This window comes from Aethalodelphis obliquidens, unplaced genomic scaffold (genome assembly GCF_003676395.1).
Source record: "Aethalodelphis obliquidens isolate GAN/ISIS:26980383/991018 unplaced genomic scaffold, ASM367639v1 scaffold9, whole genome shotgun sequence".
Taxonomy (NCBI): Eukaryota; Metazoa; Chordata; class Mammalia; order Artiodactyla; family Delphinidae; genus Aethalodelphis; species Aethalodelphis obliquidens.
The window spans coordinates 37,768,390-37,791,545 of NW_020837953.1; the positions used below are offsets into that span (position 1 = coordinate 37,768,390).

At 51.1% G+C, this 23,156-nt stretch overlaps 1 protein-coding gene across 7 annotated transcripts in view; it reads left to right on the top strand.

Annotated features, from left to right (window-relative positions):
* The window catches only part of TMCO4 (transmembrane and coiled-coil domains 4), a 96,754-nt gene that overhangs the window by 28,847 nt on the left and 44,751 nt on the right, over window positions 1-23,156 (top strand). For 6 of the 7 annotated variants that reach the window (XM_027109931.1, XM_027109933.1, XM_027109930.1 and 3 more), the window contains 6 exons: window positions 9,004-9,136; window positions 16,188-16,285; window positions 16,527-16,670; window positions 17,438-17,557; window positions 21,721-21,885; window positions 22,755-22,891. In XM_027109931.1, the coding sequence (XP_026965732.1) occupies window positions 9,004-9,136; window positions 16,188-16,285; window positions 16,527-16,670; window positions 17,438-17,557; window positions 21,721-21,885; window positions 22,755-22,891 (797 nt within the window). The remainder of the gene's footprint in view (window positions 1-9,003; window positions 9,137-16,187; window positions 16,286-16,526; window positions 16,671-17,437; window positions 17,558-21,720; window positions 21,886-22,754; window positions 22,892-23,156) is intronic. The other variant, XM_027109934.1, reaches the window with a different exon arrangement.

Sequence of the window (23,156 nt, forward strand, 5' to 3'; positions counted from 1 at the left end):
AGTTGTGGTCTGAGGATGTGGTGCAGTTGGTCTGAAAATCCTCAGCTGTATCACTTGTGTTTTTTCCAAACGGAAGTAAGGGAAGAATAACAATATCCGATCGTCCTGGACGCTGTTGGAGTGAGGGGTGGGTTTGTGCGGAGGTCTGAGGCTCAGGAAAGGAAGGCAGCCCATCAGCACACACACCCTCACGTGATAATCACGGGAACAGCAAAGCACCAGTTCTTGAGCGCTTGCTGGGTGCCCAGCGTGCCGCCAAGGGCTCTACAGGCACGGAGCCCTCTCAGCCCCCTGAGGGGTGTTGGAGGTCGTTGTTCCCATTTTGCAGGTCAAGGTCATTTTGGATGGGACGCCCATATTTCCAGGTGGAGAGGTTGAGGCCAGAGAGGGGAAGGGGCTTTCCCGGAAGCACACAGTGGCAGAGGTGGCCTGGTGGTCAGAACCAGGTCTCCGGCCTCCAGGCCAACGCTCTGCCCCACGGCCTTGTCACGGGGGAGAAGAAGCTGCCCCAGCACTCCTGTGTCGGCCTCAAAAAAAAAAAAAAAAAGGAAAGGGAAGCCAATAGAGCTGGGCCACAAGCCCAGCGAGCCACGTTCATTCTAGCCTGCTTCCTGCCCCCGCCTGCCAATCACAAGCCCTCCTGAGCTCCCAGGAGCACCCAGGACACTTTAACTTACCCCCTTTGCTGTGGGTGACCTTGGCCTGGCTCTCACAGAATAATTGGAGCGGGTTTGAAACAGCCTGTCTAATGTCATCACCTGGTACTTCATTCCCTCCCAGGGGTGTTCTCATAGGCAGCCTCTAAACCGGCATTGCCTTTGAAATGTCTCTTGAGAATAACCACCACTTATGAAGCACCTGTTAACGCTGGTCATGGTACCTGACCCTTGTCAGGCATTGTTTCACATCATCCTCATAGCCATCCTTTCATGTAGACACTCCCACTTTCCAGACGAGCAAACTGAGGCCCAGAGAGGTGAAGTAACTGGCCTAAGCTGGTAAGTGGCAGAGCTGGACATTCTAAAAGAAGTGCTATCAACAAAAACCTTAGCAGATTTTACCCACAGGGGTTGAGGACTGTGGCAGCATCCCCACGGGAATATAGTAGTACCTCGTAGCTAAAGAATACCAGTCTCTGACAACATCTGGGGGGTGCCTTTGGTTTATCTCAAAGCCCCACCAGATGCCGGCATCTACGAACAGGAGGAGCTTCACTGGCACGCCGGGACCCCAATGGGAGTGGGTGCTAGGGCTCAAAAGTTCCCCAGAGGTCAGAGGTAGGTGGCCCCTCAAACCATCTAGACGACCCTCTCATCAGACGCAGACCTCAGAGATATTGCGGGTTCCGTTCCAGACCACCGCAGTAAAGCCAGTCACGTGAATATTTTTGGTTTCTCAGGGCATATAAAAGTTATATTTACACTATACTGTAGTCTATTAAGTGTGCAGTAACGCTGTGTCTAAAAAAACAATGGACATACATTAATTTAAAAATGCTGTTGGAAAAATGGCACTGATGGACCTGCTGGATGCAGGGTTGCCACAGACAAGGCAAAGAGCAGTAAAACGAGGTCCGCCTGTAGATGAGAAAAGGGGGCCCCGAGTGGGAATGGCTACAGTTGTCATGTCCAACTCTGTCTGTATTAATGAAGAACCAGGGACCAAGAACTGGGTGCATCTGGGGATCAGGCTGCCTGGTGTTAAGATGCAAGCTCTACTTTGGCGAGGTCCTGAATGTCTCTGTGTCTCAGTTTTCTCAGGTGTTAAATGGGAACAAACAGTACTTTTTACCTTATAGGGCAGCGGGGAGGATTAAATGAAATAACCCAGGTAAAGCGCTCAGAACAGAGCTGGCATGCAGGAAGCAGGCCATGAGTGCCACTGGGGCACGGTGGTGGTGGTGGTGAAATGGGAAAGCCCTGGGAACCAGAAAACCTGGACTGTCATCCTGTCTCTCAGACTCTCATTGTGTGACCTTGATCAAGTCACTTAACTTCTCTGAACTTCAATTTCAAATACAAATGAGAGGCAAGAGCCAGATGCTACTTCAGAGCAAAACAAAACTGTCTTTGGTCCTAAGAACACAGTCAAGGATCTTGTAAGGAGAAGGTCAGTGTCATAGTTGGGCCGGTTGTTCAAGGCCTTTCCCATAAGCTCCATGAGAGTAGGGCCCTTGTCTGGCTTGTTCACCATCATATCCCAGTGTCTGCAACACTGATGGACACGTGGCGGGCATTTAGTACTTGTTGGGTGAATGGATGGATGGATGAAGGGATGGAGGAATGGATGAAGGGATGGAGGGACGGATGGATAAATGGATAGAAGGTTGGATGGATAGAAAGAAGGATGGATGTCCTTTCCTTAGAGCACAAGCTCAGATACTAGCAAGGTGGTTTGTCTGAACTTGAGGGTTAAAACATCTTTTTTCTACAGAGACTGATAGGGTAGGACACACAGCACAGAAGGCTCTCTGTGCTACTGCATTTCTCTCTGGGTGTGACACAGGGTGATTAATCATGGAATCAGCCCAAGAGATCAACACAAAAAGCCGCACGTCTCTGAACTTCCTGGAAGGTTGACCCATACTGACAATATTGGGATCTTAGTCACAAAACAATGCCATCTTGGCAGCTGGGTGGAATTTTTTATGCATGCTAATCATTTCCTTCTCATCCAGTAACAACCCATGAAGCTTCTTGCCCACACAACTGGAAAAAATAAGCCTTTTATATGTTGAAGGTTAAACTACATCTGAGCCAACTCGAGACTGGGTTTCACAACTGTGGCACTATTGACATTTGGGACTGGCTAATTCTTTGTCGTGGGACCACCCCGTGCCATGTAGGAGATTTAACTGAATCCCTGGCCTCTACTCACTAGATGCCAGTAGCACTTCCTGAGTTGTGATAACCAGAAATGTCTCCAGGCTTTGCCAGGTATCCTCGGGGGGCAAAAACATCCCTGGTTGAGAACCATGGGTTCAGGACCCCAAATTTGGCCGTCTCAGGTGGGGCTGGTTTATTTGTAGTTGGTAATCTTTATAAGTTACCTAGTTGCTCTCCTAGGTCCTGTACACAGATGGTGAATTATTGCATCGTATATAATCCTCAAATCAACTGCTAGAGTAGATACTGTCATCCCCACTGGTAGGAAATTAGGCTCAGGAGGTTAAGTAACCCGAGGTGGCATTTCCAAGTAAGTTTCAAATTCCGTTTAAGGCAGTGAGTCTCATGGTGAACGTGCGCGGGACACTTAAGCTGAAGCGTGGTTCTTGCCCTCTGTACCCTGAATCCAAAGATAACCTTGACTCCAGGCCATGGAACCCGACGACATGCAGCCACATGAGGTATAACAACCTTCACCGCAAACCTGGCTCTACTTTCTGACCTGGTCTTTATTACTGAGCTGCAAACCCTACCTCCCCAATGAATCAGAAAGGTTTGAGAGGTTGGTCGTTGGTCGTGGTGGAACGCGTTGTCAGCTGGCGGCTAGGTTCTTCATCAGGATCCTCAAGGTTCGTAAAGCTTGCTGTCAGTATTGAAGCTGGCTGTTCATCCATTCAGCAAATGAGAACGGAGCCCACGCTGTGTGTGCCAGGCCATCTGCTAGGTGCTGGGAGTAGTTCTAACCAGGGCCGATGCTCATGGAGTGCCTACTGTGTGCAGGCCCTGAGAAAAATGCTTTACAATTTGTTTAAACCCCTCAACAGCCCTGGGAGGTAGATGCTATTCCTGTCCCTCATTTTACAAAAGAGGCAGCTGCGGCCCAGAAAGTGAAATCACCCGCCCGAGGTCACACAGCAAGGATTCAGACCCAGGCAGTGTGTTTCCAGAGTCCATGCTTAACTGCTGTTCTGCTTCCTACATGGAGATAAAATGATAAAGTCCTCATCCTTACAGCTGACTTTAAGGGGATTTGATGAGGCCAGAATGAAGCGTGGGCACCCCATGTGGTAGAGGCCGGAGGAGGCCAATCTTGCCAGCAGCTGAGAGGGTGGAGCTGGAGGAGGGCCTCAGATGGGCCCCCTTTGCTCCCATGACCACCGGCCTTGAAGTAAGCTCGTTGCCACGTTGAACACCCTTAACTGTCCCCCCAAAATGAGCCGTGAAGAGAAAAGGCAGGAGTCATACCTGAAACCATCTGAGTTCGAGTCCTGCCCTGAGACAGGGTGCATCTTAGAAGTCCTGTCCCTTGGGACTTCCCTGGTGGAGCAGTGGTTAAGAATCCAACTGCCATTGCAGGGGACACGGATTTGATCCCTGGTCCAAGAAGATCCCACAGGCCGCAGAGTGACTAAGCCCGTGCACTACAACTACTGAGCCTGTGCTCTAGAGCCCGTGAGCCACAACTACTGAGCCCACATGCCACAACTACTGAAGCCCGCACGCCTAGAGCCCGTGCTCCGAAACAAGAGAAGCCACCACAATGAGAAGTATGCACATTGTGACAAAGAGTAGCCCCCGCTCACCACAACTAGAGAAAGCCCACGCGCAGCAACGAAGACCCAATGCAACCAAAAATTAATTAATTAAATTAAAAAAAAAAAAAAAAAAGTCCCGTGCCTCCAGCCACACTCTGCCCACCAAAGTGAAGACCCTGGGAAGACTTGTAAGTCAGCCCAGTGCCCATGGGGGAGATGGGGGGAGGACCGTGGGACTAGAGTAAGGTGTGGTTTCCTTTATATGAAAAAAAAAATTCATTGAGGGTGAAATTGGGTATACATATTCTAAATGTTACATAAAATGTACAATTAGAAAAGTTGGGGGAATTCCCTTGTTGTTCAGTGGTTAAGACTCGGTGCTTTCAGTGCCAGGTCCTGGGTTCAGTCCTAGGTCGGGAAACTAAGATCCCACAAGGCACGCAGCACGGCCAAAAAAAAAGGCCGGTCCATCGAGGGATGGCAGTGCAGTAGGCTGGGTAATCAGTTGAATGAATATGGCCTGAGAGTGTCCTCGGACCGCAGGGAAAGGCGAGACGAAGGTTCCCCGTGCTGACACAGCAGCAGCAGCTCACAGCCTCACCCCAGCAGCCCTGGCTTCTTAGCATCTAAGGACAGAGGAAATTTGACAATTTACCATAAAAAGAGTACTATTAGCCACCCTTTCTTGATCACTTACTGCATCCCAGGTGCTGGCCAGTCTCATCACATGCATCTTCTCACTGTATCTCAACAAACGCCAGATTAAAAGGGTATTCTTGCCCCCATTGTACAGATGAGGAAACTGAGGCTCAGAGAGGTCAAGAAACTTGCCAGAAGCCATTCAGCTAGTAGGTAGTCAGATGAAAATTCAAACCCCAGTCTGTGTCCCAACAAAGGCTGAAGTTTCTGCCTCTGAATTCCTTTTTCCTTTGGTCTGGAGGGCAGTCCCCAAAGGGAAGGGATTGGCCGTGATCTCTTCCCAAAGGTCTGGGATTCTGCTGCTCTCCGAGAAGAGGCAAGCTCAACCCCAGGCAGGTCATTCTGGCTCCCGAACTCAGATCCATAGTGAGAACAGAGGCTGGTTCAGTGCCTGGCAATGGAGGTTGTACTGCTCCCTGAGGAGGTGCATTTGGAAATGCAGGGCAGGTGGTGGTTGTTGTCACAGCGCTGGGGGTGCACCTGGCGTTTAGCTCCAAGGGCGCTGTTCATCCTTTAATGCACAGCACAGTGTTGGATGGTGAAGTGCAAAGTGCATCAACTTCTCTATTGAGATGCTGGTGAGAAAAGGACCCCAGAAGTGTTTGTTCTGCCCCCGGGTCTGTCCAAACACACTGGGTGACTTTGGACATGTCCCTTGCTCTTCCTAGGCCAGAAGGACCAGTTGGGCTCCAAGGGTGGAGTCTGGGTGGGTGCTGGGGCTGCCCAGCAGTTGGAGGCTGGCATACTCCTGCCCCCTGGGGGCAGAACCAAGATCCCTGAGCCCGCCCCCCACCAAGATTTTCCAAAGAACAGGCTGCCGGGTGATGGGTCCTGTGTGTGCACCTTTGGCCCATGGCCTAGGGCTATGCCTGGGATTGTGGGTGCACCCCCCATATCCCATGCACCCAGAAGGTAGGATTCACAGCTGACCACATGGGATTGACCTGGAATCCCAAAACTTCACTCGAGTAGATTTGCCTTATTCTAGTCTTTTTTTTTTTTTTTTTTTTTTTTTTGGCTGCACTGCTCAGCTTGTGGGATTTTAGTTCCCCAACCAGTGATCGAACCTGGGCCCTCCACAATGAGAGCTCGGAGTCCTAACCACTGGACCTCCAGGGAATTCCCTCAAGTAGATTTGCCTTTAAAAGGCAGCCACAGTGAAATGAACAGAAACTTTGGCATCCTGGGTTTTAAGCCAAATTCCACGGCTCTCTCAGCTGTGTGATTTAGAACAGCGGTCCCCAACCTTTTTGGCACCAGGGACCGGTTTCGTGGAAGACAGTTTTTCCGCACACTCGGGTGGGGGAGATGGTTCAGGCGGTGATGCTAACGACAGGGAGCGATGGGAGCGGCCAATGAAGCTTCGCCCCTCGCCCACAGCTCACCTCCTGCTGTGCGGCCCGGTTCCTAACAGGCCACGGACCGGTACCGGTCTGTGGACTGGGGGCTGGGGACCCCTGATTTAGGAAGTTTCTTAGCCTTTCTGCACCCGTTCTTCCCTCTTGTGCAAAATGAGGCATCATAATACCAGCTTCCCAGGACCACTGGGAAGATTAGCAATCAGGAATGCAAGCTTCCTGAGTGGTGCCCAGCATTTGTTAGGAGCACCGTGGATGCTGGTTTCCTTTCCTGCAGAGGTAGCAGGAGGAGGAGTCATCTTGATTACACCACTTCCTCCAGGCATGAATGCACCCAGACCTCCTCAGATCAGGAGCTTGCTAGTTAGAACAAGTGCAAAGGCCCTGGGGCAGGAATGAGCTTGGCTTCTTGGTGGGACAAATACTGGTGGAAACAGGGACCAGTAGAAAGTGAGGTGGTAGAGAGTGGCAGGAAAATGTACAGTCTTGCAGACCATGGGAAGAAATGTGGATTTTATTCTAAGTGCATTGGGGAGTTTTAAGTTGGGGAAGAGAACCCCAATTAGATTTATGACTTCACCCTTCAAGCTGCCGTGTGGCAAATAGAGTGTGGGGCAGGAGGAACCAGGGCAATGGCTGGTCCTTGAAGAGCGATGGCAGTCACAGTGGCCGTGCAGCAGAGATGGGGAGCCGTGGTCAGACTCAGGATACATTTTGGAGGTGCAGCTGTCACCATCAGCTGGTAAATTGGATGTCTGAGGAGGGGCAACGAGAAAAATCAAGAACGATGCCCAGGCTTTTGGCCTGAACCCCAAGTTGGGCTTTTTATTGACACAGGGTGGATTGGCCCTTGAAGAGTGAGTTGGCTACCTGGCAAGTTGTCCTGGGTAGCCCAGGACTCCTGCCCCTCCTCTACCACTCACCACCTGCCTTAAATAGAACCTCAGCTCCAAGTCCAGCAGCCTGGCTGTCAAGGTCCTTGAAATGACCCTTACACGAGGCTGACATTCCAGAGTCCCGTGCCTGAGAATACCTTGGGAGGTTTTAATCACCTGTGCACCTGGCAGTCTGTATTCCAGAAACTGAATCACGGCAGCCTTGACCAGTGGAGTATGAATTAGTGGCTGATGATAGCTGCCATCAGTTAATCACCACGGCCAAGGCTTGTCAATTGGCACAGGTCGATTACGGCCTACGTGCAATAGTCTGTGAGCCTAGGAGGGAGCTCCTTTATTTGTGGGACATTAGCTGATCAATAACCCCAAGATGTGGCCTGTGGTGTCTGTTTCCCGACACACAGGTCCTCATCCAGGGAGGCGGCCGAGGGCAGCTGGGCAAGTGCTTCCAGACCACGGCTCGCTCTAAGGACCCTTGTTAGTGGAAGGAACTGGTTTATTTTGCAGAAGCTGAGGTTATCGTAGCTACTACGACCTTAGTATAAAATTACCATGCAGCATTGCAGACACCCAGCAGAGGAGGCCAGTTCTGCATCATTCATTAAGGACCCGTCATGGACCCAGAGTCCTCTCCTCAAAACTTTGTGAGGGCTTCCCTGGTGGCACAGTGGTTGAGAGTCCGCCTGCCGATGCAGGGGACACGGGTTCGTGCCCTGGTCCGGGAAGATCCCACATGCCGCGGAGCGGCTGGGTTCGTGAGCCATGGCCGCTGAGCCTGCGCGTCCGGAGCCTGTGCTCACGAAAGAAGCGGAAAAAGGGGGGGGGCCCCCCGCCCCCCCAAAAAAAAAAAAAAAAAAACTTTGTGAGATGACTGTTACTATTTCCACTTCCACCTGAGCGAGGATGAGCTTTGCCCAAGGTTAGACACAAATAGTATCCGTACCCAGGTCTGTCAGGTCATTAACTGAACATTTATTCTTTGTGCCGAGCACTCTCCTAAGGACTGGAGATAAAGCAGTGTGGAGTTTATACTTATCAAGTTTATACTTCACGGGGAGAGACAAACGAGAGTAAATGGATATGATGTCAGAGCAGGGCAAGCTCTGTGTGGAACAAAATGCAGGGTAAAGGGGTAGAGTAGTGGGGGCCGGGGGTCGGGAAGGCCTCTGTGAGCTGTGAGCGGGAGGCGTCTGAACAGAGACTTGAATGAGGGGGAGGAGCCTCCCAAGAAGATCTGGGGAATGAGCCTTCCCGGTCGTGGAAACAAAACAAGCGCAAAGGCTCCGCAGCAGGAACATTCTAGAAGGTGAGGTCGTGGAGTTGGCCAGGGGCCTTGTATGTCATGATGGAGCTGGATTTGCTTCTGATCGTGCTATCACGTCCTTAACAGCTTTGGGATGTGAAAATTTGATCTTTGCTGATTTGGTGGAACACGCCACCTTTCTCCTGATCCATGTGGGTAACAGTTGCACACTGTTCCACCCCAGAAGCTGTCTTCTTGTTCAGCTGACTGGTTCTCGGGGCTGTGCACTTCGGATGTATCTGGGGTTTGGGTTTCATCCGTTGTGCTGCTGTTAACATCTCTGTGCTTGGAAGCTGAACTGACCCCGTGCTCTTTCTCTCTTTGCAGGACGCTATGATGCTCGGGCCCGAGTCCTCATTTGCCACATGACCTCCCTCCTCCAAGTGCCCTTGGAGGAGCTGGACCTCCTCGAAGAGACGTTCCTCGAGAGCCTGAAGGAAACCAAAGAGGAGGAATCTGAGTAAGTGTGCCCTGCAACCCTGGCCACCCTGCCAGGAATCAAGGACTTCCACTCTTCAGATAACAGCATCCTGTGTGTCCCCTCCCCCCATTAAGAGATGGTGCACTGAGGTGGGAAGAGCACTGGACAGAGAGTCACAGTGCAGTCCTGACTCGCTGTGTGGCCTTATCAAGTCACTTCCCGTCTCTGGGCCTCCATCCTCATTTGTAGGAAAGGGGGATTGAATGGATGAATGCTAAGGGCCATGAGTTTGTGACTTTAACATTCTGTGGCCCCAACACCCCACTCCCCCTCAGTTCTTGTGACACCTTGTCTGTGGGCCAGAGTGGCCTGGGTTCAAATCCCACCTCTGACACCTGTTTGCTTTTTGACCTTGGGCAGGTGCCCCCCCACCCCTCACCCCCCACCCCTTCTCTAAGCCATAATATTCTTATCTGTAAAATAGGAATAAGAATAGCATCCTCCTAGGGTCATTGTGGAAAACAAATGCAATTGTATTATCAAGTGCTTGGCCCAGGGCTGGCATGTAGCAAGGGCTCAGTAAGTATGAGTCCTTCCCTTCCCCCACATTCCCCCATACCTGCCAGCTGTCAAGAGGCTTTGCTATCTGTGTATGGTCAGGTGTGTGTTGAGGGAAAGTTTCCTGGTAACTTGGCCAGAGCTCAGCTCTTTGCAGAACACCTTACACAGGATCTAATCCCAGGGTAATAAATCGATCCCAGTCACAGCCTAATTGCGGGCTCCTTGCACCAGGCACATCTCCCAGCCTTGGGTTTTGTTCGGCCATGAAGGCTTTCTTTGAGCAGCCAGGCTGTGCCCAGTTCAGCCCAGCTGGGAATTTAGCTTTGAAGCCAAATTCAGAACTGGAGCCGCCCTCCCGCCAGGGTTTGTAGGGCAAAGGGAGGGGGTCGATTCCTTGAGAAAGGAGGAAACTTGGTCTGTTGAAATAACCTGAAAATAGACTTGTTTTGACTCCCAGAGCTGTGTCAATAAAGAAACAGCTGGATCCAGGCCAACACCTGGATCCCTCAATTATGCCTTGAAATGAAGGACACTCTTAAGTATTGTCTGGAAATCTATTGTCAGAAAGAAACACATTACCCAGAGGGTCTGTTCTGATAATACCAGTAATGCCAGATGAGGGAATGTGTAAAACAGCCCAGCTCTGCCACTTAACAGCCGTGTGATCCTGGGCAAGTTATTTAACTTCTCTGGGCCTCAGTTTCCCCAGCTACAAATGGGGATAATAATAGCACCCTCTTCATAGGGTTCCTGTGGGGCTCAAATGAGTTTGTACACATAAAGCGCTTCGAGCAGGACTTGCACAGAGTTACTAGTTGTTAAATATCAACATTTGCTATAGTACTGTTATCATTGCTGTTATTACTGCGTGGGCCATTTCCTCAGAATAATACTCCACAGGTGTCTTTAGGGACTTTGGCAACCTCTCAGATTCTATCTATGGTCTCTGGAGGGGTCTGAGACTCAGGGAAAGCATAGGGACTGGTCAGCCAAGGCACCTGGTTCTCTGTTTGATTCTGCTGCTAAGTCCCTGTGTGGCCCTGGGCACATTGCTTTCCCTGTCCAGACACCAGCACCAGTTTTTTCACCTGTACAAGTAGAGTATCGAGTTGTATGTAGGTTTCTTTTAACTCTAAGGTTTTGTGTTTCTGCAAGGTGAGCTTCTCACTCAGCACCCCAAGGCGATCCTTTGCAACTGGAGTTCAGGGTGTGATGTACCACCTTTCTGTTCTTGGGTCCCCATCTGAGCCCTGAGGCCATCCAAGCTTCCCCTACTTGTTTGGTGACTTCACTTCTCTGTGCCTCGGTTTCTTCATCTGTAGCACAGGGACAGTGGTAGGATCTCCCTCATAGGGCTGTCAAGAGGGTTAAATTAATTAATACATATCAAAGGCTTGGAAGAGCACCTGACACATAGTAAATGTTAGCAAGTGCGGTGCTGGACGTTGATACTGATCCCATCATAATAACATGGTCAACATCTAACCTTTATTGAGCGCTCTCTAGATGCAGGTACAAGATACCATCTCACTGGGTTCTCATTACAATCCCCTGAGGCTTTTGCAGAGGAAGAAACAGAATGTCAGAAGGGTGACGTAATTCACCCAAGGCCACCCAGCTGGCCAGTGGCACCATCTGATTCAACCTCCTTATCCAGTCTGAACAGTGCTTACTGCATCCCTCAAGGCATGGTTGAGAATCCGAGGTTTCATTCTTAATTCTGAGGAAGGCGGTGAAGATAATTCTTTTATGGGGCTTTCTAAGCTTTTACTAGGAATGTGTCTCTAGACTCCCCAGAGATAAGCACTCCCTCTCTATCTACTGGAGAAGGTGATGTAAAAAAAAGAAAAGGGTGGTGGTGAGGGCAGTAAAGGTAAGGAACACCCTCTCATGGGAGATAAGGTGGCAGTGAGGGAATTTTCTTTGTGGACCCATGAGATAAGCAGTGCGGGTGTCTCTGCTCTTCTCAAGGTATCTGTGACCTCTGCCTGGGATTTGGCCCAAATCTGCATCTTGGCTTCAGCCTCTGTCTTTGGGAAGCTGACATGGAATGTCAGCCCAGGGTCACTTCTGACATCCCAGGTCATGAGTGTGGCCAGAGGCTATGTGATGACAGAGATTGCCATGGTGCCTAGTCAGCAAGCAAAGTCAGTAATAGGAACAGGGCTTCATTTGGATTCAGTGTCGTGCTCTGAATTCTCACTTCCCAATATAGGAAGCGTCATAGATATAACTCAGAGCCAGCTTCTCCTCTTGTGCTTTAGAGGTTGAAATTCAATCAGACAACTGAAGTTATCGCAGGAGTGAAGTGCTGTGATAATTAATGATTAACGGGAAAGCTGTTCGTTTTGTGTACAAAACAGTTACTAAGAGCGTTCAAGTACTTAAATAAGGAAATCGATTGGCAGTTCAGGTGCACATTAAGAGAGAGTGCCTTAGCTAAATAACTTTTAGGGAAAATATTTTATTCTTTTTTTGGTAAACATTCAAATAATAATACAAAGCAGGGACTTCCTGGTGGCGCAGTGGTTAAGAATCCACCTGCCAATGCAGGGGACACGGGTTTGCAGCCCTGGTCCAGGAAGATCCCACATGCTGCAGATCAACTAAGCCCGTGCGCCACAACTACTGAGCCTGTGCTCTAGAGCCCGCGAGCCACAACTACTGAGCCCATGTGCCACAACTACTGAAGCCCGCGCGCCTAGAGCCCGTGCTCCGCAACAAGAGAAGCCACCGCAATGAGAAGCCCGCGCACCGCAACAAAGAGTAGCCCCCGCTCACCACAACTAGAGAAAGCCCGCGTGCAGCAACAAAGACCCAACACAGCCCAAAAAAAAATTGTTTTAATAATAATACAAAGCAGAATACTAGAGATTAGAGTATATCATCAATCCAATCTTTATAAAATTGATCTGATATACTAGCATTTATACATTTAAATAAAACAGCTTCAAGAACGATATTTACTCTTTAGTTATTTTATTCCCTTTAGGCTATGAGTTTCCCCCTCCATAAACTCAGCTAAAAGTGATGACTGTCTAGTATCCCAGATGTGCAGGTGTCACTGCAGGAACAATCTAGAAGCAGACTGTGCTAAGAAATGTCAAGGGCACCCACTCGAGAATTTGACTATGTTCTTAATAATAAATCTGTACTAATCGTGAAAATGTTGTAACATCCTAGGTTTGTTCTGCTGTCCCAGAAATTTCATTCTTGATGGTGATTGGCCTACACTCTGGCTAAATATTTTATTATGTACCCCCTGGTTTTCATAGAAATGGACAGTGAGTGGGAGAAAAGATCACTGCAGCAAGATGTTCACGTCCAATTCTTGCTGTGGAATGAGTAGGTTCTTTTCAAAAAATGTCTTCTGAGCCCCATCCAGGTGCCAATCCCAGGGCCAGCGGCTGAGGGTGGAACACAGGAAAGGCTTTATCTGTGTCCCAAAGGTTCAGCCCTGTGATTCTCAAACTTGAGATAATTGGAGAGCTTGTTACAGGTGGTTTCCTCACCCAGGAAGTCGTGCTTTTAACAGCTACCCCCTGGGGATTCTGATGCAGTTGATTCAAAGCCCCCCCTTTGAAAATCAGTGGTCTAGAATTCCAGGCTAATACCGTACAGAGGGTTAGGGAGGCCTGGAGTCGGAGCATGTAGGCAACCTTGAGGTTCAGGCAGGCGAGGAGGTGACTCTGGAACGATGAGTAATGTTTAGCCAGGCAAAGGAAGGTGAGAAGGTCCTTGGCAGCCGAGGGCCAGCAGGAACACAGGACTGAGGCGTGGGCAGTGTGCCTGCAGGCAGTTCAGTGTTTCTGGAGGGTAGAGTGTAAGTTAGGAATTGATGAACGATGAGGCTGTGAATAAGGCAGGGACCAGGTCACGGGAGGGCCTGAGTGTCCTGCTGGAGAGGTGACTCTGTCCTCAAGGCAGAGGGAGGACCAGGATGGAGGGAGAGAGGGGGGCAGACAGTTGTGATTGTACTTTCCTGCTTGACACTGGTCACGTGGTAGTGCTCGCATCATCCTCCCATTTCCAGTCCCTAAGTGAGAAAATTGAGGCTCAGAAAAATCAGGGGAGCCAGCGAGATCATGGCGGAGCTGGGCTCAAAGACCTCACCCCGAATTTGCAGACTATTTCCCAGGCAGTGTTTGTCGAACAATTTGCTGCTGGTTCACGGAGCCAGCTGCTCATAGCCCCTGTGTGTTCCTCTTGTACGCCCTCAGCAGCTGGAATTTCTCCTCAGGCCTTGAACTCTGCCGAAAGCAACTAATTTCCAGCCTTCCTGTTTGCCCCGATTGGTACTAGCAATTAAGGGCCAAAGTATATCTCCAGCCTGTGGAGGAAATTGTCATAACCATGGAAGGAATGATGATAGCAGTAAACATACTGAACGATGACAGTATGCCAGTCACCATAGGTTTAGCCCTCCTAGTACCCCTGGAAATTCAGCGCTATTATCATTCCCACTTCATGGACGAGGAAACTCAGGACAAGTCATTTGTACATAGTCCCAAGGTTAGTAAGTGGCCCTGTCCAGCAGGATAGCCTAGGTTTTGCTGCGGTAACAAATGACCTCCACGTCTCGATGGCTTACAGCAACACAAGTGCATTTCTTGCAAGTTGGCTGTGGCTTTAGTCCACACTTCCTTGGTTCTGGGTCCCAGTTGACAGGGTGACCTCTATTGGGAGTGTTGCTGGTCTCGGGGCAGAGCAAAAGGAGACTTACCAGGCGCTGCACTGACTCATAAAGATTTTGCCAGAAGTGACTCATATCCTTTCCAGCTACTGGCTAAAGCGGGTCGTGGAACCACTCAGCTCATCGGGGCAGAGGTGTGTAATTGTTCCATAGGGAGGACCAGTGCAGGAGGGATAACTGAACACCTGGAGGACTGTCATGCACCACCACAGCAGAGGGAGGATTCAAGCCTAGTTTACAGGATTTGAAACCTCACACCAGAACCCACGCCCTTCGTCGCCGTCCTGCCTTCCGCTTTGCTAAATGCCTGTGGTTCGGCCTCTTCCCGCACATCTGAGGGCGTGAATTTCAGTCGTGAAAAACCAGCACCTGTGATCATGGAGGATTGGTTTCCGCTCAGTAGTGAAGCAACGGAGAAGTGCTGTGCTGTACCCCCAGGAGGTGCTTAGGGGAAAGCTGGTTGAGGTGAGCGGGCAGACAACCAAAAAGCATAGCGGGTCTCCCAAAGCCCATCTCAAATCCGACTTCTTTTCACTGACCGGAGGATGAACTGTTTCTTGCTATCATGTATGGTTCAGGAGGCAAGAGATGGGAAGGAAACGGCTCCGGCTGAGTACTGCGTTGTTCTGCTCGCCGACACACAGACGTTCCAGCCTGCTGTCCATTCTCCATAAAAGTTTGTTGATCAGAGGGATGAAGAAGGAATTAATTTAAGCTTTACAAACCAACAGCCTTATGAGGGAGATGTTATCATCCCCATTTTTACAAAAGGGGGAACTGAGTTTCAGGGAGATGGAGTTTCATGGCGACAGCCACTGTCTCGGTCCCCGCTCGCAGGGCCAGCTGTCAAGCTCTGCGCTTGACAGACATTGTTTTTGCTGATCCCCACTGCCACTCAGGAGGAGGGCACTCTTATCCGTGTCCTCGTCTGTGATACGCAGACAATAATAAAACTGCTTCTAGGATAAGATAAACCATTCGAAGTGCAAAGCACAGTGGCAGGCATGTTGGAAGTCCTCAATAAACATTAACCCTTCTTTTATCATCATCGTCATCGGCCGTCGCTCTGTACGTTGAGTTGTTGTCCAAACTCCAAGTTCAGTTCAGAGTTCCCACTGGTAGTGACCGCACTGCCCCACCCTTGTCTCCCATCCTTCTCCTTATTGCCCCAAAGCACCGGGGGCCAGATGTTGGACAGGAAAGTTGGGTTTAGTGACTCCTGGGCCATTCTCAGGATTCACCTGACCCCAGCTTACTCCATATGCTTCCCTTTTGCTACATTTTGTCACTTTCAAATTTCAAGTCTGAAGGGTTCTAGCTATTGCCCCAAGGCCAAGGTGTCCAGTACAGACATTTCTCTAACCCCTCTTTGAAAAGATAAATCTGAAGGAAATTGGTTCCCAAATTCCTTCCAGAGGGAGGTGGGCTCAGATGGCGGAGTGGGGGGAGGGGAAGGAAGGAGTGAGGTGACGATGTCTGTGACTCTATCTGGTACTCATTCTGGGTCCATCTGTATAAAGAGAGTTTTGTGCTTCTTTTGCCACTATTATTATTATTTTTTTTTTTTGTCTTTTCATTATTCAAATTGCAACCCTGTTAGGATGGATCCGTTGGGTAAGTAGCACATCCCACGTACTGGGATTCCCCAGCTGGGTTTTAGAATGTTTTCAGCTTTTTAAAACCATAGATGGGTCCAAGGTAACCTTGGTACCTCGCTCTGCATGACAGAGCACCCAGCACTGATCCCAGTTTGGGGCTTGGTGAGGCGGGGAGGTGTCAGGGGATCCCACACACAGCCAGTCCTAGAGAGCAACCTCTCCCCCCACCCACCCCCAGAACGGCCGAGGCATCCCGGAAGAAGAAAGAAAACCGGAGGAAGTGGAAGCGCTATCTCCTGATAGGCCTGGCGACGCTGGGAGGCGGGACAGTGATCGGTAAGATGAGATGGTGGCACTGGCCAGGGCAGCACGGAGTGAGGGATGATGCCAGGCTGGGAGCAAGAGTGGGGAGTGCAGGGGGATCAGCTGGGAGCCCACCCCTCCTCGCATGCGCGTAGTAGGTGTGTTCACTAGTATTGTCCGTGAGAGGCAGTGGGAGGGAGGCCGGTGGAGGAAGAGCGCAGCAGGCCCCGTCCGCGCTCCCACCTCTACCCACCACGGGCCGCTTTCCTCGCAGGCGTGACCGGGGGTCTGGCTGCCCCTCTTGTTGCTGCCGGAGCCGCGACAATCATTGGCAGTGCCGGGGCAGCGGCTCTGGGCTCAGCGGCCGGCATAGCTGTCATGACCTCGCTGTTCGGTGCAGCTGGAGCTGGCCTGACAGGTAAGGTTCCAAAGGAGTGGTGGCCCAGATTCTCACCAGTGAGGGCTCCCTGGGAGACGGAGGAAGAGGACATGGCTTTTCTCACTCTGAGTCCTGGCACTGCCAGAACGTATAGCGAGCTTCACAGAGAACTGGGTGGATGGCTTGGCCTGGCTCGGGACAAGGCTGAGTTTGAGAAACCGCACCTGGTGTAGACTTCTTAGAAAGGGTCTGATTGGACCTGCTTGTCACCATCTAAGAAGTTTCCAGGCAGGCTGCCTCAGAGACGGTTGAGCTTCTTCTTGTAAGAGGACATATGGCTACCCCTCATTTACCAGCATCCCGTGGGGGAGTGTTTCCAAATCATATGTGTCAGTAGCTCCCCAGTCACACAGAGTTTCCTGTTAAGTGGCATGTTGCTTCCCACATTGAGAATCTTGGTCAGCTCAAACCACTTTCACTGAGAGGAGTGTGTTACACTCCTGAAGTTCGTGGGCGGGAAAAAAATGTAGTACCCACGGAATCAGGCCAGAGCGGTGGTTATGAGCTTGGGCTCTGAGTTTCAGCTCTGCCAGTTGGGGGCTAGCCAGCCTTTGGAAACCTGTTACCTTCATCTGTAGTCAGGATGATAACGGCACCGACCTTAATGAGTTCAAAAACGAGACGTTTGTCAAGGGACAGGGCACACGGTCGGCAGTCACTGTGAGTGTGTGAGTACACAGAGCCACTCTAACGTTCCCCAGGGTCCCCAGTGACCCCCATTCTCACTTTTGTATCTGGTTCTTTAGGATACAAGATGAAGAAGCGTGTCGGGGCCATTGAAGAGTTCACGTTTCTGCCTCTCACAGAAGGCAGGCAGCTACACATCACCATCGCCATCACGGGATGGCTGGCATCTGGCAAATACCGTGAGGACCAGGGGCAGAAAAGGATGCAGAAGCGGGTGGATGTTGGCTGAGCTGGGTCTGTTGCTGTGGGCCAGACCCTGGCCTAGGCTCTTGCCTGTGTATGTCTTTAGGGGGTGGGTAGGGGAGACCTATTTTTCAGAGGAGGAAACTGAGACTCGGAGAGGTGAGATGACTTTATCCCACATCTGTCTTCCCATCCACCCATCCATCATCTGTTCATCCATCCATCCAACTATCTATCCATCTACCCATCTATCCATTATCCATCCATCCATCCATCCATTCACCCACGCATCCACCTATCTATCCATCCATCCATCCATCCATTCACCCATTTAACCACCCACCCACCCACCCATCAACCCATCCTTTCCACAGAGTTTATAGAGCATGTGCCAGACACTGAGCCAGGTCCTAGGAATTCAGCGGTGAGCAGCACAGTCATGGCCTCTGCTCCCATGGAACATGTGGTCCAAGGCAGAAGACAGATCACTGAGCAAGTAATTACAGGGAAGCTTTATGGAAGGCACGATAGGGGAAGCACAGAGTGCTTCTGGGGAGTGAGGGAAAAGTTATTGGAGGAAGTGTCATTTAGGCTAAGGACTGGCTGGGAAGCAGCCAGAGAAGGAAGGAGAAAGAAGTGAATACCAAGCAAAAGGGCAGCATGTAGAAAGGCCTAGTGGTGCAAGAGAAGCACAGGATGGCTTGAGCAAGGAGCTAGAAGACAGGAGTGTGGGTGACACCGGATCACACAGGAGCATGTGAGCTGTGGCAAGGAGTTTGAGTTTATCCTCAGAGCAAGTGGAAGATAGCAAAGGAGTTTCAACACATAGGTGAGAAATCAGTACATCTTGGCTGTGTGACCTCAAGCAACTTACTTCACCTCTCTGTGCCTTGGCCACTTCATTTGTAAAGTAGAACAAATTATCCTTGCCTTTCAGGGCACTTACAAAGATTAAATTAAACAAGGTAACGTGTGGAAACACCTGGTTTTTAGTGACATTCCACAAACGTTATTTCCCTTTACTGCTCTAATTTGAACGTGTGTGTTTTGGGGGGATTCTAACCAGGGTGGCACTGAGGAATAAGGTCATGGTCCGCTTACTGTTGGCTCGCTTTTCCAAGTGCCCAGTGTGAGGCTCAGCAAGCAGGTCGTCAATCAGAGAGAGAACAGGGTGGGCCGGGGAGTCTGGAGCATCCTGACCAAATACACAAGCTCAGAGCCTCCTGGGTTCCCAAATTGTTGGGATCCGAGGGCAGAAGCCACAGCTTTTCTAAACAGCACAGGAGGAGGCAGGTGAGGAAATGCCCAGGCTCTGTTGAGAGGCATTACTGGGCGCCAGAGTCTTATTGGTATGTGTGCACCAGGGCCAGTCCCCAAACAGGGGACTCTCGAACAGTGACTGAGCACCTAGCACCATGAGTCAGGCGTTTCACCCACACACTAGGAGCTTGACGTACGTTACCTCGAGTGACCCTCACATCCATGCTCTGAGGTGAGGGCTGTTCTTACCCTGATCTGGACGAAGAGGAAACCTAGAGGGATCACATGGCAGACAGGTGGCACATGCAGGATTCGAACCCAGGTCTCCTGACCCAGAGTTCATGGGTTTCTCTTCATTTGTTTCATGATACCATCCATGCCACAGAAAGACTGAGACAGGAAGGAAGGAGCAAGAGTCTAAGTGAAGGAATTTGCAGTTCTGACCAGTGTGGAAAGCAAAGCCCTTATGGTTGTTTTACCCACCCCCTTGCTGGGCTGGCCCCAGGGCAAAATCAAGTTCATTTGCGGCGGGGCCGGGGGAGGGGGGCGGGGGGGCCATTATCGTGCAATATGCTCCCTAGGCAGAGGCGGTGGTTACAAGAAATGTAACCAAGGTAGGTGAATGAAGTTCAGGAGGGAAATGAGTCACCTTGTCCTGCCTCCTTGATGGCCAGGAAAGAAGTCTCGTGTCATCACAGGCTGGCTTCCGTGTGTGATGGGAATATATGGGCTTTCTTGCCCCTTTATTAACTAGGATTGTTTGTAATCATGATTATGGCTCTGTAGCTCACCACTAAGCCAGGCATTTTTGCATGCATTGGCTCACTTAGTCCCTCACTTCAAGCCACGGATGTGGGCATCATTATCACCCCCATTTTACAGATGAGGAAACCAAGGCTGATAAGGGCTGCCCAGGGTCGCCTCGCTAGTCGGGAACTGGGGCACGACTCACCCCCATTCTGTCTGGCTCCATAGCCCATGTTCTTGGCCACAGGGTGATAGAATGCAGTACTGCACTTTACAGTTTACATAATGCTTTTCGTGTAGCCTCTCACATGATCCCCACAACACCTGTGAGTCAGATGCCATCGTTCCATTTTAACAGGTGTAGAAACTGAGGCTCAGAAGGGCAGCGTGCCTTGCTTGTGAGTCTTGCAATTCTTGCAACCACCACACACACACACACACACACACACACACACACACACACACACACACACACACAATATCTGTGCCCGCATCCTGTCTCGGGCTGGCCGTCTCCTCCTCCATAACTAGAGACAGTTAATCCCTGAGCTGCTGCAGACCTGTGACAGACTCTCTGCAGAGCGGGGAGCAGCCCCTCAGTGGTCTGCATGTCAGCGGAGCACCCTCGGGTAGGGACGAAGCCTTCAGGTCGGGCAGGTCGAGGCATGTGGCTGAGCCAGAACCCGAAGCCTCTGGGAAGCTGGCTCCACTATTCATTCATTCATCCTGTGTTCATGAGGCTTTGGGAATCGAGGCTTGGCAGACAGACTGCAGGACAGACGTGCACTAAACAGATGACACAAAAATAAATGGAAAATTGCAGACTGTGACGAGAACTCAGGACGCAAAAGTGCAAGGTGCATTAGATCCCCCTTGTCAAAGGGGCCGGGAAGCTTCCCCGGGGATAAGGCGAGTGAGCTGGAAGCTCAGAGACAAGTAAGGGTGGAAGGTCACTTGGGCCATGGGCAGAAATGCACGGGGCCCCTCGATGCTCCCACGGCCCAGAAATGAGTGACTACATGATGTTTGCATGGCCCTCTCCCTCCCCAGGCTGAGAGCACTTTATCTGGATGGCTCAGCCTCCTCAGCTATAAAATGGGGCTAATTGTGGAGCCCCATTTCAGAGACTGTGTTGAGGTAAATCAGAGAGTGCATGGGAAATCCCTCAGCACAGAGCTGCCCAGCACTTAGTACTTGCTCACTAAACGTTTCCTACCATGATGGGTGTCTGTATCCTCAGGGTCAAGCGCCTGGCCTGGCATAGTCTAGGTACTCAGTTAAGGTTTGTGGTATGAATGAATGAAGGAACGAGTGAACGAACACAATCAAAAGCATGTGTTTCTGGAGGGTAACCTGATGGTTGCTGAGGCTGTGAAGGAGGCAGGGGCCAGGTCACAGGGGGTCTGAGAGTCCTGCTGGAGAGGTGACAACATCCTCAAGGCAGAGGAAGGACTAGGAGGGAGGGAGAGAGGGAGGCAGACAGTCATGGTTTTATTTTCCTGCTTGACGTTGGTCACGTGGTTGGTACTGTCATCATCCTCCCATTTCTAGTCCCTAGGTGAGAAAATTGAGGCTCAGAAAAATCGGGGGAGCCAACGAGCTCATGGCAGAGCTGGGCTCAAACACCTCTGCTCCAGATTTGCAGACTATTTCCCAGGCCGTGTCTGTTGACTGAGATGCGCCCGGTTCAGGGAGCCAGCTGCTCGTGGCCCCGTGTGTTCTTCTTGTGTGCTCGTAGCATCCTCGATGCCAGAATTACTGCAGAGTGAGAGAAAATAACACTTGACACACACGGTAGTTGGAATACTTGGTTCTTATAACTACTCTATGAAAAGAGATAAATACTAATCTCCCGACTTGACAGCTAAGCAAAGTGAGGCTTAGTGTGGGATAGTGACCCAGGGTGCCCGGGGTCGCCCAACTGCTAATGAATGCAGGAGCTGGGTCTCGAACCCCAGCCTGCTGTCTCACAGCGCGGCCCTGTGCTCTGTCTGGGAGCGCGTCTGCTCTGCTGTCAGCTGCCGTTCAGTGGCGGGGGTGGGTCTCTTGTCTCCCCGCAAGGGTGAATGGGCCCCTGTCGCCGACCGTCTGGGAAAGGGTGAGAGGCCTCCTCTGTCACAGGAGAGACCCCACCTACCTGTGCTCTCCCCAGGCACCTTCAGCGCCCCGTGGGCTGCCCTGGCCCACAGCCGTGAGCAGTACTGTCTGGCTTGGGAAGCCACGTACCTGATGGAGCTTGGCAACGCCCTGGAGACCATCCTCAGTGGTCTTGCCAACATGGTGGCCCAGGAGGCCCTAAAATACACAGTGTTGTCTGGTAAGCCTCCCCTCACCCCCACCAGCAGCATTCCCACCACTCCCAAGCCACACTGGTTCTGTACCTTTGCATGCCTGAGGCCCCCAGTGAGCCAGGCACAGTGCTGGTCTCCAAGAACACAGAGAGACAAAGTTTATGGTCCTTATAGGGAGGAGACAGATAAACAGCCCATCACATTATCACATAGTGTGTCAGTTAGCAATTGCTGCATAACAAACAACCCCATAACCCAGTGACTTAAAATAACAACCATTTATCACAGTAGCTCAGAAGTGTTGAGGCTTCATTTGGCTGACCTTTGCTGGGCCTGCTTATGCATCTGTGGGTCAGCTGACTGTCCACTGATCTAGGCCAGCCTTGCCTGGGGCAACCAGCACAACTCGGCTCTGCTCCATTTGTCTCTCCTCCCCGTCCTGGGATCGCAGGCTATCCCACACCCACAACAGAAGTGCACTAGAGGAACAAGTCCATTTCAAGCCTCGCATCCAGTAACATCTCATTGGCCAAAGCAAGTCACATGATTGAGCCTAGAGTAGATGGGCAGGGCAGGAGCAGGGGGCATTGCAGAGTTATGAGGCCAAGCAGGAGGATACAGGGTGGAGTGACAAATTGGGGCCATCTCTGGAATCTCACACATGGCAGATACTTAAACATAAGGGATCTAGGCCATGTATCAGAAATGCGTGAGCTTCAGTTTTCTTCTGTACTACTTAGCAGTTTGACCACACGTGGAAAACTTACAGATTCCAAGTTAGAGACTCTGGATGCATTCACTCAGGCATCCGTTAGCCAGCTGATCACTTCCCTAGAAGGACCCCCCCCCCGCCCGTGCCACCACGGCCTTCATCACCGATATCCCTCCTCCCCAGGCCTTGTGGCTGCCCTGACCTGGCCAGCCTCACTCCTCAGTGTTGCCAATGTCATCGACAACCCCTGGGGTGTGTGTCTCCATCGATCAGCAGAGGTTGGCAAGCACCTGGCCCACATTCTACTCTCCCGGCAGCAGGTACCTGGGAATAGCTGGGGCGAGGAGTGGGGGGAGCGGGCAGGGGGCGAGGAAGCAGGGAAGCATGGGGGCTGACTTGTGCACAGACGTCATACCTGAGACAAGCCCACGTGGGGGTAGCCCAGTGGCTTTGGGGGGTGGGGGGTGGTCGTCACTGCTCCTCCAGTTCAAGTCATAAAAGCACCCTAGGGGGCCTTCCCTGGCGGCCCAGTGGTCAAGACTCCACGCTTCCACTGCAGGGGCCACGGGTTCGATCCCTGGTCAG